The 18,547-nt window shown below is 37.4% G+C and overlaps 1 protein-coding gene across 1 annotated transcript; it reads left to right on the top strand.

Annotated features, from left to right (window-relative positions):
* Positions 1–14,758: 14,758 nt before the first annotated feature.
* On the top strand, positions 14,759–17,913 carry LOC147562802 (protein FAR1-RELATED SEQUENCE 5-like). Its single transcript, XM_086664683.1, has 4 exons — positions 14,759–15,148; positions 15,288–17,418; positions 17,510–17,572; positions 17,662–17,913. The coding sequence occupies exons 1-2, from the start codon at positions 14,971–14,973 to the stop codon at positions 17,396–17,398; spliced, it is 2,289 nt and encodes a 762-aa protein (XP_086520809.1). The 5' UTR covers positions 14,759–14,970; the 3' UTR covers positions 17,399–17,418; positions 17,510–17,572; positions 17,662–17,913.
* Positions 17,914–18,547: the final 634 nt, after the last annotated feature.

Below are 18,547 nucleotides of genomic sequence, written 5' to 3'. Positions count from 1 at the left end.
TTGGTTTATCAAGTCCAACGGATATTGTTCAACAAAAAAAAAAAATCTAACGGATATATTTTCAACAAAAAAAATTCTCATGGGATATTCATAAAATCATACAACATAAAATCACTATGTATATTTTTAAGCTTAGTTAAACTTTAATAATGTATATTTCACAAAATCATACTACATAAAATCATACTACATATAAATAATGTATATTTTTTTAAAACCTATAACACGTTTAAGTATTTTTCTTAAATATTACATAACACTAATACAACCAATTTTATTTTTGTTTGATAATTTAATAAAAGAAAAAATTGTGTCTAGTAAATAATTTTGGGAAGTTAAAACATAGTTATATTTAGCAATCTAAGATTCAAAAAATTATTTGCTAGATAAAACCAATAAATCGATCTTTAGTGTTGTTTAGCAATTTAATAAAATTTAAATGGTTGTGTCTAGCAAATAGCTTTATGAAGCAATTATGCAGCTTCATTTAGCATTTGTCATAAAAATTGGGTACCTAATGAGATAAGTTGTTTTTTTTTTTTTTTTTTTTGTTGAAAGTAATGAGATAAGTTGTTTGTTTGGGTCTTCTTCTATCTGTCTATTTTTATTTGCTTCTCTCTGCCTAATTCCCTTTTAAGTACTACACTGTTTTTTCTTTGTATTCTAGTCCTTGGCTTCATTCCTAGTACACTAGTATTTCATTTTCAAGTTTTTTTTTATCAAAATACTACTAAAAATTACCAAAGATGCTTTAGGTCTATATTTCTTAAAATATATATGGTGGTCTTTGATGTTAAACCATAGATAGGTTTCCTATAAATACTTATGTGTTATGTTTGAAATGTCAAAGTATGTATGTTCTGGAGAGATCTCTTAATGACTCTTTATCTTTTTGTCCTATAAGTATGTTATCTTAAATTTCATTAAAGAAGTCCAGTTTTTTTTTTCTAAAATTTCTAGTATTAATGGACCATTTAAAACTATCATTGTAACACAATGGGGGAGTTAGGCAATTAAATGTGATGGAGCAATCGGTACACGAGCAAACACAATGTCTTGTTGCTCTTTTGTTTACATGTCTCCAAGTGAGTATTAATCTTTAGGGCTACCAAGTTGAGTCGGTGAAAGTAGTTGGCCTTAGCATGTGGCAGGCTTTCTGTTTTTTGGAGCAATTTACCTATAATCAATTGGATTTTTGAGTCAACAGTCCAAAATCTGGGGGGTAAACTCAAAAAAAATCCACTCTTGCCCAAAAATTAGTTGCAGGTCCAAATGTCAGTTTTTTTTTATTCCCCTCTTGCCCTTGGACGGGACATGCTGACGTTTTCATGGAAAAAAAAAATGTCTGGTAAATAAAATAATTTACCAGTACACGAAAAATTCAAAGTTTCAAAATTTTTTGAAATTTTGAAACGAAATTTCAAATTCCTGCCCAGCAAACCATCTCTTCCCGGTAAATAAAATAATTTCCCGTACACAAAAAATTTCAATTTTCAAATTTTTTTGAAAATTTTAAATTCCCGCCCAGCAAAAGTGTCTAGTACAGAAAAAAATTTCCAGTAAATAAAATAATTTCCCGGTCACAAATTTTTTTTTTCGAAGTTTTGAAATTTTCAAACGAAATTTCAAATTCCCGCCCAAATTTGAAATTGTTTTTACGAAATTTCAAATTCCCGCCCAGCAAAAATGTCTAGTACAGAAAAAATTTCCAGTAAATAAAATAATTTCCCGAAAAAAATTTCGTTTCCCGGGAATTTTTCGGTGGCTGTTCCGTAATTTTCTGAACAGTACAGATTCTGATGGACGAGTTGTTAGATTATTTTTTAGAAAAAAAATCGTTTCCCGAGAATTTTCGATGGTATGAACGGTAAATACTTTATTTTCTAAGGGCCCTTTACGTAATTTTGACCCCCCAAACTGACACATTGGACCTCCCTTTCATTTTTAGGCAACTTTGGGTGGGATTTTCATTTTGGCCCCCTTTTTGGACCAATGGCCCAACCCCTCTATTCAATTTGACATTAATGTGAAGTTTAGGTAGTCTAGATGTTAGTTTGTTTTAGTGGTCAGTTACCACTCAGTCAAAATATCCCTATTGTTCAGGGATAGTTGCTTATTTGATTTGGTCATGCCACATTATTAGGATTTGTTAGTCGTGGGTTGTTATTTCTAGTCTTCAGCTTATTCTGTAAGGCTATATAATAGCCAGTTTTACTCTTCAATAAAACACAAGATTTTTCCAAATTTTCTTATCTTTCATAAGTTTTTCTGGTTCTTAACATTTGGCATCAGAGCTCCATCACCGGGCCTGGTTAAAACTAGAAGCAACACTCTTCCAAGTGTGTAGTGATCGAAGAATGATGACAGAGAGTTCATTTGTGCAGCCAGCAGTTCCGAAATTTGATGGGCACTATGATCATTGGGCAATGCTCATGAAAAATTTTTTGCGCTCAAAAGAGTACTGGGACTTGGTGGAGAATGGGATTCCTGCAGCAGCAGAAGGCGTTGTTCTCACAGATGCCGAGAGGAAGAACATTGAAGATCAAAAGTTGAAAGATTTGAAAGCAAAGAACTATCTATTTCAAGCATTAGATCGTTCGATCTTGGAGACGATCCCCAACAAGGATACATTGAAGAACATATGGGATTCTTTGAAGCAAAAATATCAAGGTTCGACACGGGTAAAGCGTGCTCACTTGCAAGCTCTCCGAAAAGAATTTGAAATTCTTCACATGAAGACAGGAGAATCTGTGAATGAGTATTTTGCTCGGACCCTTAACATCGCCAACAAGATGAAAGCAAATGGTGAGAACAAGGGAGATGTTGCTGTAGTTGAAAAGATTTTGAGATCCATGACTCCCAAGTTTGATTATGTTGTGTGTTCCATTGAGGAGTCTAAGGATACTAACACCTTAACCATTGATGAGTTGCAAAGCAGCCTACTTGTGCATGAACAACGCATGAGTTCTCATGTTGAAGAAGAACATGCTTTGAAGATTACTCACTGGGAACAGTCTGGAGGAAGGGGTCGAGGTCGTGGAAGTTTTCGAGGACGAGGAAGGGGACGAAGCAGACAAAGCTTCGACAAGGCCATAGTGGAGTGTTACAATTGTCACAAGCTAGGACATTTTCAATGGGAATGCCCAAGAAAGGAGAAGGAGGCAAACTACGCAGAGACTCAAGAAGAAATGTTGTTGATGGCTTATGTGGATATGAATAAGCCCATTAGAGAAGATATATGGTTCCTTGACTCGGGATGTAGCAATCATATGTGTGGGAAGAAGGAATATTTCTCAGATTTTGATGGAAGTTTCAGAGATTCGGTGAAGTTGGGTAACAACTCGAGCATGGTTGTAACAGGAAAGGGTAATGTACGGCTGCAAGTGAATGGAATAACACAGATAATCACAGGAGTGTTCTATGTGCCGGAGCAGAAGAACAATTTACTGAGTATTGGGCAACTGCAAGAAAAGGGACTTACCATTCTGTTTCAAAGTGAAAAGTGTAAGGTGTTTCATCGCGAGAGAGGCTTAATCATGGAGATGAAGATGTCTTCGAATCGAATGTTCATACTGCATGCTTTATCTCAGCCTACAAAATCTACTTGTTTGAATACGATAACAGAAGATTTGGGGCAACTTTGGCACTGTAGATATGGGCATTTGAGCTTTAAAGGCTTAAAGACTCTTCAACAGAAGAAGATGATGAATGGTTTACGGCAACTTAAGTCTCCCTTGAGACTCTGTAATGATTGTATGGTGGGAAAGCAACAAAGGCAATCGTTTCCAAAGAAGAGCACCTGGCGAGCTTCACAAATTCTCCAATTAGTCCATGCCGATATTTGTGGACCGATCAACCCCATCTCTTACAGCAAAAAACGGTACTTGATTACTTTCACTGATGACTTTAGTAGAAAAACGTGGGTTTACTTTTTAATAGAGAAATCAGAAGCTTTCGCTGTTTTTAATAATTTTAAGATTCATGTTGAGAAGGAAACAAACTCGTTTATTAGAGCCTTACGTACTGATCGAGGAGGGGAGTTTACATCACAAGAGTTCACAAATTTTTGTGATGTAAATGGTATACGAAGACAATTGACAGCTGCATACACGCCACAACAAAACGGAGTTGAGAACGAAAGAATAGAACTATTATGAATATGGTTCGTAGTATGATTTCCGAAAAGAAAATTCCAAAAACTTTCTGGCCTGAAGCAGTCAACTGGACAGTGCATGTATTGAATCGAAGTCCAACTTTGGCAGTGAAAAATAAGACTCCAGAAGAAGCTTGGAGTGGAGTCAAACCTTCAGTTGAGCATTTTAGAGTTTTTGGATGCATCTCCCATGTTCATGTGCCTGACAGTAAAAGAACTAAGCTAGATAATAAGAGTTTGAGTTGTGTTTTGCTGGGAGTTAGTGAAGAGTCAAAAGCTTACAGACTCTATGATCCAACTTCACAAAGGATCATAATAAGTAGGGATGTTGTATTCGAAGAAGACAAGAATTGGGACTGGGATAAAACCTATGAAGAATCCATTATGTGCGATTTGGAATGGGGTGATCGTGAGGAGGAAGCAGCTGAGTTTGATGAAAATGAAGAGGAGAGCGAATCTGATCTTGAAACTGATAGAGAAGTAGAAGAGGATAATCTTTCCTCTGAATCTTTGACTGAAGCAAGCTCTCCTAGCTCGAATGAAGGGAGAAATAGGAGACCACCAGTCTGGATGAGAGATTATGCAACAGGAGAAGGTCTTTCTGAGGAAGAAAATGAATCTCTTTTGGCCATGTTTGCAGCCACTGATCCTATTCACTTCGAAGATGCCTTGAAAAGTGAAAAATGGAGGCAAGCAATGGATCTGGAAATGGAAGCAATAAACAAAAATGACACATGGGAATCAATGGAGTTACCTGAGGGAGGAAAGAAAGTTGGATTAAAATGGATTTATAAGACTAAATTTAATGAAAATGGTGAAGTCGACAAATACAAGGTCAGGCTTGTAGCGAAGGGGTATACTCAACAACATGGAGTAGACTATACTGAAGTATTTGCACCTGTGGCGCGAATGGAGACAATTCGTTTGGTTGTAGCACTTGCAGCTCAAAGAGGATGGTCCATCTACCAGCTAGACGTGAAATCTGCGTTTTTACATGGTGATTTGAACGAAGAGGTCTTTGTGGAACAACCATGTGGTTATGTGCAAAAGGGACATGAACAGAAGGTGTACAAGTTAAAGAAGGCACTTTATGGGCTTAAGCAAGCCCCACGTGCTTGGTACAGCCGTATAGAAGCCTATTTCATGAAGGAAGGTTTTGAGAAGTGCGATTACGAGCATACTTTGTTCATCAAGACAAGAAAAGAAGGCAAAGTATTAATTGTAAGTCTTTACGTCGACGATCTAATTTTTACTGGAAATAATGAATTGTTGTTTGCAGAGTTTAAAAATTCCATGAAGCATGAATTTGACATGACTAATCTTGGTAAGATGAGGTACTTGTAGGGATTTATACCCTTCTACTAGTGTTTATAGCGGAAATATGACATCTAATGTCTACACTAGTATTCCCAGGATCACATGCAAAACTAGTAATTAATCTAATGGAGATAGTAGATTACCTTAATCGCTTTTCCCTCGAACTAGTTGAATTGATTGAAGAAGACCAAGAGCTTCAAGTGTAGCTCCTCTACTTGGGACACGAGCAATCAATTTGATCTCCCACCTTGTTGTATAGCTAGCACACCAATGGTGGTTGGAAAAGAAGAACACCTTCTTCTTTGACTAGATTGATAGTAATGGGAATTAGCTCACTTTCTCCTCTCTACTTGATGTGGTAGAGTAAGAAAGCTTAGAGAGAAATTCCACACCTTATTCTCTGCCCTAAGAGTGTTTATATAGAACCCTAATAAGAATCCACCTCCTTTTAGGTTTCCTAAAACACCCTTTAGAATAAGATTTAGGGAAATAGTCGAAAATAGCAACTATTGGTATTTTCTCAATTCCCTAAGGAGGAGGTGCCCAAACACCACGAAAATTTTCAGATATAATGTTTATTATATCAGCAACTAACCCTCCAAAATTCAGCCCAATCCGAGTCCTAGAAGTACCCGAACCGGTCTAGGCCCAAAAACCCTGTTTTTGGCCCTTTTGTACTATCTTTGCCTAATTCCTTTTTAGGCCTATGAGATATGTTTATGGGACACTCCCATGTTTATATCTCACTCCCACTAGTCATATCCTAGATCAATTTGTCACTCTTATGTGTAACCCGTTGTAGGATCCGATCGAAGTTAGCCGCGAATTACTTCGTAATTCGACGATCGTAGTTGGTCTCTAGCTACAACTCTACGATCCCTAAATCAATCGGACTTGATGATCTTCCACATCAATTGTCCTATCCGACAAATTGTTCGCATTGTCACCTTGGTCGAAGGACATCTCCTTCAACTCCTTCAGACTCCCACTTGGACTTAGAACAAGTGCAATGCCTCGATTCCCGTGTCAATTTAGTATCCCATCTGATACGTCACATCATTCAGACTTTCTTGATATCCGAGTACAACTGTAAAAGACAAACGATTAACTTTTAATCCGTTTGAGCGCGGCCACGCATTTTCAGTTGCTACTCATCAAGTGGCCTTGAGACACTTTGTACCTAATGTGATTAGGGTGACACAATCCATTCTTGCGCTCCCACTTAACTTCATGTCTATCCTGTCCTTCCCAGTATCCGTCTTTATAACCTCCTTTTACGGCGCGGCGTTTAACGGAACCAAAGTCGGGCATTCCTTACACAAGATGAGTGGAGCACTCATGTTTTGAGGAATCTCTCCAATTGTCTTTATGAGAAGTATTGACGTTCATCACGAATGATGTACTTCTCATTTGAGGGTTATCCAGTGTATAAACCTTTTACACACCCACGTAGTCGAATAGAATATACTATTCATATAGCCCATGAAACTGCGCTATCCCATCGACTCCCGTGCTAGTCTTCGTGAGTCATTGTTGTCCATGCAATGACCTGGACCAGGGATTTTTGATAATAAATATTCCAAGTTCACTTAATAGGGTTTCATTCATCAGATCACGTATCTGACAAACCTATTCGGAACGTTTTATTATCGATGGACTGTCGTTTAAACACTAAACCAAGTTTAGACGACTGGTGAAATAATTCTTATTATTTCTGATAACGAGAGTTGTAAATCTGAGCCTCTTCCGTAAAACTCCTTTTACCCACTCAATTTTACTTGTCGAGGTTTAAAATTATACCTCATGCCTTAGACTGTGTATGAATCTCATACTATGTCTTAGGTGACAGTTTAGTTTGACTACCGTGGTAGTCGGTTTTAAACTTTGCTTATTATTAATTAATTTGAAGATTGCTAACTTCAACCTTGATAATATCTAGTAACTTTTACTAGAGTTAAGGCTTTTAATTCTTTGTGTAGTATTTGCAACAGTTCCCGGCTTAAAACACTTTTAGCCTACTTTCCTTCCATGTCTGGAAGTTTGCTACGATGACATGTTCAACTTTGTACTACTTCATCCTTTAGCCTTCTAGGATGTACTAAGTAGTGTTTCGGTTTTCCAATCCGAATTCGGATGTTTAAATGCTAATCATGTCCAACATGATTGACTTTATGTTTTCGAACATAAATGTCTCTCTCATGCGTGCTAGCTCATCGGTGTCTTTTAGACTCCGAGTTTTGCAACGCCCTCTGTCATGAGTTTTTGGGTCGAAATTCTTTTAGACTTTCCGAGTCTTAGATTTTCTGTTTCGGATCTCAAGCATCTCAGCGTACTGAGTCTCTTTAATCCTATCAGCCTTTTGATCTATGCTTATAGATCTTCAGATGCCCAAAATGGCATTTTATCCTTTTGTGTGTGGTCCTATATTGAGTCAGTTCGTTATTGTTATACAACACCTTATGTCGTACTCAATCTTTTGTATGTACTCTGCATACGGACCCGGAAGGTTTGTTTACTCCCCCTTACCTTCTTGAAACTCGTGATTCAAGATTTTCTTCATTCTCCAGGAATCAAATTTCTCTGATTGCCTTTTGAATCGAAGATTCTAACTCTTGCGTGCTTTTAATCCGTCGATAGATTTCTGAAGCATGCTTGTGGACATAACTTGATTGGAAGAATCTTTATTCTTCTTGCCTCGTTTCGGGAAACACGAATGTTTCCATCCTTCTCAGTTTTCTATTTTGGAAAACCAATTTAGGTCTTTTGTTGACTTAAATTATCAAGCTTCATGTCTTGACGAGATATGGATTCCACGATGATTTTGGGTTCTAGCCAAAATCTAGAGTCAGTTTCCGTTTCTGCGCAGGTCTTTTATCTCTTCAGAAATAACCTTTATTTTCTGTGTCTTTGAGATTTGACCTTTTAGGGCTTTTGAACAACAATTTGGAATTTTCTCAATTACTTTAAGATATTCCTTTAGAGACACTTTCACTTGTTTTGAGAGTTCTCCGGCGAATGACATTCGCTTTTGTGCGGTGGGTTTATAAGATCATGTCTTTAACCTTTCCTTTTCCGAGGAGCCGCAGTTTGTTGCTCTTGGTCGACTTTAATCGTCTTGTACAAGTTTCATGATTGTTCTTCATGACCCTCCATGATTTTTCTCATGATCAAATTAAATCGACTTGTACTTTTCTCCCACTTATTCTTTTAATAATTAGTGTTTTCTCCCAGACTACTAGGTGTGCTAATTATTAGAAGAATACTATCATGAGCAACAAACACTTTGTTCTCTTGATTAGTTATGGAAGAAGCCCAAATTTCTTTTAAAAGAAATTGCGTCAGATATTAGCTAGTTTTGTAATGCTTTTACAAGCTTAGCTGTTAGACGGAATTTTGGTAAGTGTGAAAACAATCGTTTATAGAATATGTCCCAAAATATTCGGAAGATTGGCTTAAACCCATCTTTGATCGAATTATGCATAGCAATGTTCGATTGCTCCCACTGAATCCACCATCCGTCGGATGTGTTCCATGGAGCAGAGTTGGGAAACTGTTTCTCAACTCCTTTGATGGTTATCAAGTGTTTGACTCAAGTTTTCACTATCTTGTCAAAGTGATTCTTTACTTCGGTTTGTACTTTGTTTGAACCTTTCAAACATTCTGACTTATACTTTATGATTTGTATGTTTCCATACTTCATGAAGTTGTCAGAGTACGTATTTGAAGTTTCTCTCGTTAGCTTCTGCAAGTAAACTTATAGGTCTGCATAACACCGTATGAGTCCTAATAGATTACTAGTCTTTATGCCTTTTGAAAAGGGTGACTTTGTCAATTAGTCCTTAAGACCCAATTGACAATGCTGAAGTTTAATGAGTTTGAATCTCTTGATTTTAGCCATTATCAATGTTAACCTTCAGTTAATTTTATCACTGGTTTAAAACATCAGACGTTTCTAGAAGAACAAAATAATCACTATTAAGTTCTAAGCTAGATCAGTGTCTAAAAGAAGACTTCGATCCCTTTCAGCATCCCTAGCATTACTGCTTCTGCTCCCTCTTGGATCTTTACTTCTTTTAGTCAAGTATGTGATTTCCTTGAGCTCCCACTGAGCCGCTCATCTGGTCTTAAATACCTGATGAAGGAATTTTACGATACTTGTTTTTAACTTTGTTAACAAGGATACGGAATCGGAATTCATAATTCCATTCCTTTTGTCCTCCAGGTACTAAAGGTAGTTTCCTTTTAAATGGTCTAGCCATTGTTCAGAAACATTCACAGTAATGAGAAATACTCTTGATCATGTACTCGGTAGCTGCTTTTCTTTGATCAAATGTTTGTCTCACTTGACTGATCATTTTGCCCTTTTGAATCTATTTCTTAGATTCTTTGTACCAAATCTTAAGAACCTTTCTTAGACTGGATATTCCCGTATGTTCTGCTCAGTTTGTTTGTAACAACCTGAGTGACTCATCTAAGGTCTTATCTATCTTTGTTCAATCAATATTGAATTGGGTGATAGATGTATTCTGTTGTCTTCCGTTAGGATGACTTTCAGATTGCCTTGGAGGTCTCGTACCTCTCCATTTATGACTTCTGTGGGAAATTCTTCCTCAGTTTGTCTTAATGGTTATGCTAGCATTCATTATTCTTCCAAAGAGAATGTTATACGATTGCTTGCAAATGGCTTTTGACCTTCTCTTGTATGAGTCAACATTGGGATTGGGTATTCTAGTGACCTTCCTTTTGAATCTGAGAATTATTCTCGGATTCATTCTTCCATTCTAGGAAGTGGATCAGCACCTCCCTTAGGTGTGATTCAATGTTGAAATCGTTTGTGTCATCTTAAAACTACATAAAGAAATGGCAAAGTTTTAAAACTCGTTATCGTTTTTGAAAAACATTAGTTTTCCCACATTATTCAATAAAAATCGTCCCCGATTGAATAAGTGATTCCAAGACCCCAGTTCTTCGAAGTAAAGCGGACGAAGGCCCTACCCTTTGACTCCGTTGTTCCGGGTGAGTGAATTCCTTCACTGATCATACCTTATGACTCTTGGTTAATAGATTTCATTAATGAATGACTAATCTATCCTTTTGCCTCGAGTATCCAAGACTCTCTTGCTGATCTCGTTGAGTAGAACCATTTAGACGTGTAGGCCTCTTCTATAGACCTACCCGCATTGTCCCAAGGTAGAGGAGGTACTCTGCGAAGGCCGACCCACCTTCCTCGAACAAGGGCGCAACGAGTGTCTTAATCTGGATAGGCGATTACTCAAGATTACTTTTGGGGACTTTTACGCTAGTCTGGCATTTGTTATAGTGAACTATTTAGCCTAACTAACATCCACGACATAAAGCGTAAATAAGTAAGTAAATGCGCGCGAGAAAGTAAATCAAGCAGACATGGATCCTAGTATGGCCCCTAACCTAGAAGATCTAATCACCCTTGGTTTTCTTCTTGTTTCGCCTTTTGGTTCGTCTTAGATCGCCATCTTTGAACCTCCATTGATTTCTCCCACTCGCCTTTGGATTTCATCCTCGAGTTTCTTCAATGGACTCATAGACCCTAAACTCTAATTACAAGACTCTAACGATTCGCAGATCGTATAAACTTGAAATTAAAATTAATTACAAAGCATGCACCCATCCGTGCTTAAAACAAGAATAAAGAAATAAATCTATGGCCATACTAGTTTCCCGCATTCACATCACATGCAATCATATAATATATCAAGGCTAAGAATTATATATGCATGATTATCTTGGGAGATACTTTTGTTGACATCACATGTCACATTACGGACCTTAAGTCTAAATTCGAAGAATTCTACTAGTGGTGCTTTCCGGTTTTATCTTTTATGATTTCTAAAATCATCTTTAAGAAAAACTCCGTTTTGGGCTCGAGAAAGCCCGGGTCAATTTCGGAAAAAATATTGGTTCGATTCTTAATGATTTCATAAATCAATTTAAAGAGAAATCCGTTTTGGGCTATTGGATGGCCCGGATTGATTTTGGAATTATTTGGTTGGAATCGGAAAATAATTTTTGGCAAAAACTCCCACTCGAATGATGATCCCTTTTCGTGGTCCGAAAAGCCTCGAAAATGCCCGGGACAAGTCCTAGATAAGTCCCGGCCCAAGCCCAAAAAAGAGCTCGGACAAGGTCCGGACATAGCACGGCCCATAGGGCCAGCATGTCCTGGCCGAGGCCTATCAAGGCCTGGTCTCGTCCTGGCCGGAGCCAGGACGCTAGTCCATGTACCAGACGCGTCCTAGACGTGTCTGGTACTGGACCGGACCAGCACGCTAGTCCATGTACCAGACGCGTCCTAGACGTGTCTGGTACTGGACCGGACCAGCACTAGGTGTCTCGGACTAGTCCGAGACACCCAGAACCTCCCAGACGCGTCTCCAAGACGTGTCTGGTCGAGTGCTCTGGACGCGTCCTAGACGCGTCCAGGAAGCTCCTTCGCAACTGCTGGTCGCGTCTTAGACGCGACCTGGACGCGTCTTCAAGACGCGTCCTTAGTAGCTGCTCTGGACGCGTCTCAAAGACGCGTCCAGAAGCTTCTGTCGCAGCTGCTGGTCGCGTCTTCAAGACGCGTCTCAGCAGCTGCTCTGGACGCGTCCAGAGGACGCATCCAGGAGCTTCTGGTCCGGCCAGGAAGCTTCCTGGCCGGACACTAGGGTTTTTCAAAACCCTAGTTTCCAAAAAGAAAAAAAAAAAAATTTTATTTATGCAACTCTAAGTTGCTATTTTCCAATTTTAAAACTTTTCTTAAATTTTTGAAATTCCTTTTAGAACACTTCTAAAATTTTTTTAAAACTTTTAGAAACTTTTAAATTTTTCCAAATTTGTTTTGAGAGCTTCCTAAAGTCAAAACTACTCTTTTTAGAACACTTCTAAAATTCCAAAATTTTGTTTTTCAAAAGTTTCCAAAACTTAAAAACAACTCTTAATCAAACCAATTTTGGATCAAAATCTAGGTTTTTGAAATTTTTCAAAGAACAATTTTGAAATCAATTTTGAAAAATCTTTGAATCCAATTCAAAATTAATCAAATTTTATGTTTTAAAATCTTTTTAAACATAACTATCAATTTAATCAAGCATGGATTAGTTTGAAATTCAATCAAATTGAGACTTTTAAAACACTTTTAATCATCAATGTGATTCTCAATTTGAAAATTTATTGAATCCTATCAAATTATGAGTTAAAAATACCTTTTAAAATACTTTTATAAACTCAATTTTCAAACTATCAAGCATATTAATTAGTTCGATTCTTAGCAAAAACTAGTTAATGGCAAGAGGCTCTGACGCCACTGTAGGGATTTATACCCTTCTACTAGTGTTTATAGCGGAAATATGACATCTAATGTCTACACTAGTATTCCCAGGATCACATGCAAAACTAGTAATTAATCTAATGGAGATAGTAGATTACCTTAATCGCTTTTCCCTCGAACTAGTTGAATTGATTGAAGAAGACCAAGAGCTTCAAGTGTAGCTCCTCTACTTGGGACACGAGCAATCAATTTGATCTCCCACCTTGTTGTATAGCTAGCACACCAATGGTGGTTGGAAAAGAAGAACACCTTCTTCTTTGACTAGATTGATAGTAATGGGAATTAGCTCACTTTCTCCTCTCTACTTGATGTGGTAGAGTAAGAAAGCTTAGAGAGAAATTCCACACCTTATTCTCTGCCCTAAGAGTGTTTATATAGAACCCTAATAAGAATCCACCTCCTTTTAGGTTTCCTAAAACACCCTTTAGAATAAGATTTAGGGAAATAGTCGAAAATAGCAACTATTGGTATTTTCTCAATTCCCTAAGGAGGAGGTGCCCAAACACCACGAAAATTTTCAGATATAATGTTTATTATATCAGCAACTAACCCTCCAAAATTCAGCCCAATCCGAGTCCTAGAAGTACCCGAACCGGTCTAGGCCCAAAAACCCTGTTTTTGGCCCTTTTGTACTATCTTTGCCTAATTCCTTTTTAGGCCTATGAGATATGTTTATGGGACACTCCCATGTTTATATCTCACTCCCACTAGTCATATCCTAGATCAATTTGTCACTCTTATGTGTAACCCGTTGTAGGATCCGATCGAAGTTAGCCGCGAATTACTTCGTAATTCGACGATCGTAGTTGGTCTCTAGCTACAACTCTACGATCCCTAAATCAATCGGACTTGATGATCTTCCACATCAATTGTCCTATCCGACAAATTGTTCGCATTGTCACCTTGGTCGAAGGACATCTCCTTCAACTCCTTCAGTACTTCCTTGGTCTTGAAGTCTTGCAAAGATCGGATGGTGTTTTTATCGGTCAGAAGAAGTATGCATTGGAGGTGCTGAAACGGTTTGGAATGGACAGAAGTAATTCTGTTCTTAATCCTATTGTCCCTGGTTGTAAGCTAGTCAGAGATGAAGGTGGAATAAAGGTCGACAAAACTTACTATAAACAAGTTGTGGGTAGTCTCATGTATCTCACAGCTACTCGACCAGACATGATGTTTGTGGTGAGTCTTATTAGTAGGTATGGAGAATCCTACTGAGCTTCATTTGCAGGCAGCAAAAAGGGTACTGAGATACTTGAAGGGAACAACTGGGTTTGGAATTTTTTTATAGGAAGGGAGGAGATGAGGAATTTGTTACTTACACTGACAGTGACTATGCAGGCGATTTGGATGAAAGAAAGAGTACTTCGGGTTATGTGTTTTTACTGAGTTCTGGGGAAGTATCATGGTCATCAAAAAAACAACCAATAGTAAGTTTATCTTCCACAGAAGCAGAATTTATCGCTGCAGCTTCGTGTGCATGCCAAGCAATATGGCTAAAAAGGGTGTTGGAGAAGCTGGGTCAGAATCAAGACAAGCCAACTATTATTCGTTGTGATAGTAGCTTTGCAATCAAACTTTCAAAGAACCCAGTAATGCATGGTCGTAGTAAGCACATAGATGTGCGTTTCCATTTCCTTTGGGAGCTTACAAAGGTTGGTACTATGGAATTGGTGCATTGTGGCACACAGGAACAGTTGGCTGATATGATGACTAAACCACTGAAGTTGGATGTTTTCTTGAAGCTGAGAGGGTTGTTGGGAGTCTGTTCTGAGATGGATATAAACTGAACGGTAATGCTACTGTGCCCAGCTGGGTGACCAGTAAATTGCCCAGTCCAGTCACCCTGCTGACGTGGCACAGTAGTTGAATTTGTTGACCTAGATCTTGGCCGTTCAAGATTGAACGGCCAGGATTATTTTAAAAAAAAAAAATTTCCAAAACCCCCCCAAATTGAAAAACAGACTCGGCTGCCTCTCATCTCTCCCTCCCTCTCGTCTCCTCCTCCCTCTCGTCTCCCTCTCAATCTCTAAACAAATTCAAACCCTAACATCAAAAACTTACTCATCTCTCTTATCTCTCTCTCTATTTTGAATTTTCTTACACAAACTTTGATGTATTGTTCTCAACTCAAATTCAAAATAAAAAACCCTAGATGACAACTTCTGACTTTGAACCTCAAAATCAAAGGGAATCTCTATTATTTGGAGGTGAATCTCATAGATATTTATCGGATTTTGAAGATGAAAGGTTTTCAAATGGTGGAAGTGAATATGAAAAAGATTTTTCGAATTTAGGTTGTGAAACTCAAACACCTAACTCTGAATTTGAAGGTCAGTAAGCATCATTATTTTTCTTATTCATCCCTTACTTTTTAGATTGATATATATATATATATATATAAATATATATATGTTATAGTTATTTTGTTTAAGATTTTATTTGACTTGATTTAATAATAAATTACTGTAGTTGAAGAAGAGTTTCACACTGATCAACATGTTGAACAAGCCACAGACAAAGAACCAATAGTTCCACCTGAAATTGGAATGAAATTCAGTACTGAAGATGAGGTGTTCGAGTTTTTCAAAAAATATGCTAAGATAAAAGGATTTTCAATTAAGAAGAGATCAAAAGTGAAAAACCTCGATGGGCATGCCACTTATATAACAATTTCGTGTTGTAGAGAAGGCAGCAAAAATGCTAAGACTACCAAGTCATTGAATCCTAGGCCAAGTTGTCGATTAGGTTGTCAAGTTAAGATATGTGCAAAATTTGAATTAAACGGATTTTGGAAGATTTCAAAAGTTCAGCTAGACCACAACCACGACATTACTCCTACATCATCTCGGTACTTCAAATGTAATAGAACTATTAGTAATCCAGTGAAAAGACAACTTGAGTTGTGTGATAAAGCAGGCATCACAGCGAATAAAAATTTTCATCGACTCGTTGTTGAAGCTGGTGGGTACGATAATGTCCCATTTACAGAAAAAGATGTTCGAAATTATTTAGATGAAAAAAGAAGGGAACGATTTGGTAAAGGTGATGCAGAATCATTAAATAATTTTTTCTTAAAAATGGTTGAACAAAGAAATGGGTTCTTCTTCCAAACTGATTTGGATGAAGATGGTCGGCTAAAAAATGTGTTTTGGACGGATGGGCGAAGTAGAGAAGCATATAAGGAATTTGGTGATGTTATCACATTTGACACCACCTACAAGACAAATAGATATGAGATGCCATTTGCGCCATTTGTAGGGGTTAATCACCATGGGCAATCGATCCTTTTTGGTTTTGGCTTAATCACAAAAGAAGATACTGAATCATTTGTTTGGCTCTTTACCGCTTGGCTTGAGTGTATGGATAATGTTGCCCCTAAAGGTATCATTACTGATCAGGATGCAGCTATGAAACTCGCAATTGAGAAAGTATTTCCCAATACTAGACATAGATGGTGTCTGTGGCATATAATGAAAAAATTGCCTAACAAGTTTGGTAGTTACACCAATTACGAGGCAATAACTACAACTTTAAAAAGATTGGTATTTGACATCCAAATAGTAGAAGAGTTTGAGCAAAAATGGTATGAGATGATCAATACCTTTCAGTTGCATAATAATGAATGGCTACAAGGATTATACGGAGAGAGACGAAGATGGGTTCCGTGCTTTGTGAAACCATATTTTTGGGCAGGTATGTCTAGCACTCAGAGAAGTGAGGGAATTAATGCTTTTTTTGATGGCTATCTAAACTCAAAGACGACACTAAAACAATTTGTGGAACAATGTGTTTATGCTTCCAAGAAAAAAATTGAAAATGAGAAATTTGCTGACTTCAAGTCTTTCTCGCAAATGGTTCCATGTTTGACTACATTACCAATGGAGAAACAAATTCAAAATGTATATACTATAGCAAAATTTCAAGAGTTTCAGTCAGAGATTACTGGAAAGTTATATTGTTATTCGATTTCAACCCGTGAGACGCACATAGGGGTAGAGCATAAGATAGGAGAGGAAATTTCGGTGGGCGGTTATTCAAAGAATGTGACATTTATTGTGCTCTTCATGAAACCTACTGCTGAAGTTCGGTGTTCTTGTCATTTGTTCGAGTTCAAGGGGATAGTATGTAGGCATGCCCTTCTAGTGTTACAACAAAACCGAATCTCTTTATTACCCGAAATTTATATTGTTAGACGATGGAGAAAAGATGTACATAGGTCTCACACAAAGATGGTGATTGAAGTGGATGGTCAAAAGGGGACTGTAGAGGAATTGCGATACAATATATTGTGTCGCAAACTTAATGAACTTGCAGACTTTGCTTCTGAGCATGAAGACCATTTCTTGAGTCTTTCGGAATGGGTTGATAATGCGTTGGAGATGTATAAGACGAGTCGACCAATTGCTTCAAGTGTGAATGAGAAGATAGATGAGCCATTTGAAGAAAGTAACGGAAACATTAATATCCATGATCCAGTAGTTACTACTCGCAAAGGACGTCCACGAGAAAAAAGATTAAAACCGATAAAGAGGACGAGTAGGAAAACAGCAAAGGGCGACACACTCCCAAATACCCAATGATCCGGTGGACAAGAATATTTGTAAGTTGTTGTTTGTGATTGTCTTAGTATATTTGAACTTGGACAATTTTTTTTGTTTATGAAACTAAGTCTATGATTTTCTATGTGCCAGGTGAATCTTCGAAGCAAGATGAGTCAAGGAGATGAAAAAATATCACAGAAACTTGAGGACTACGTAAACTTCCTCACTCTTTCACTTTCATTTCAACTTGTATTATTTGAACTTGTTACAAAATTTCTTAGTTCTTTCATATACTAATGCAGGACTAAGTTATTCATGGGGGTCTATAACTGAAAGAAAGAGGAAAACGAATTTTGTCAAAGCTGAACAGAAGTTATTTAGCTGAACAGAAGTTATTTAGTTATATCTTTTATACATCAATTACTTATCTTTAAAACTTGGCATTTTGAGATTGATTTGTGTTGAAAATAGATCTGTATCCGTCGAATTTTGTCAAAGCTTGAATGTGTTTATCAATTGTCTTGAGCATTTCAATGATTCGATCAATGTGTTTATCAATGTGTTTATCAATTGTCAAAGCTTGAATGTGTTTATCAATGTGTTTATCAATTATTTTGGAGCTATTTGATATGGATCATGTTGAAATATGTTGGCTGCATTTGAATTACAAAACCGAGGTTACTTCCATGGTTGAGCAGATAAAAAATATGTTGGCTGCATTTGCTTCTAATCCAGCTGAGAATTGGAAGGAGAAGGATCGTGCTATATACTTGGTTGTGATACCAAAGCATGTCGCAGTTGGGCTGATGCCTGATGTTTATGCAGTCGTATTTTATTCGCTTTCGGTACCGAAAGTTCTAATCAGGAATTGGAACAACAAATGACTCAGGTTTAGGTGAAATAGAATGTTCACTCATACACATAAGAACTGGATATTTCAATATATTAAGCATCACAACCTATTTCAATATATTAAGCATCACATAAGAATGTTCACCCGAATTTGTTTCTAGTGTTCATGATTTCCAGAGTAACTTAGATTTATTTGAGCAGCGAAAAAACCCATTACTCTTTTCATAAACTCCATAACTTTTTCCGAGTTGAAGGTTCCTTGAAATGAGAACAAAGAATAGCGGAGAGAAATTGTAATATCTAATACATAACCATGCAACAGTTCTGTATCTCTGC

This window comes from Eschscholzia californica, unplaced genomic scaffold (genome assembly GCF_041429995.1).
Source record: "Eschscholzia californica isolate CP2 unplaced genomic scaffold, dmEscCali1.0.p SCAF_1, whole genome shotgun sequence".
Classification (NCBI taxonomy): domain Eukaryota; kingdom Viridiplantae; phylum Streptophyta; class Magnoliopsida; order Ranunculales; family Papaveraceae; genus Eschscholzia; species Eschscholzia californica.
The sequence above is the reverse complement of the archived record's forward strand: the minus strand, read 5'-3'. Positions and strand labels throughout refer to the sequence as shown.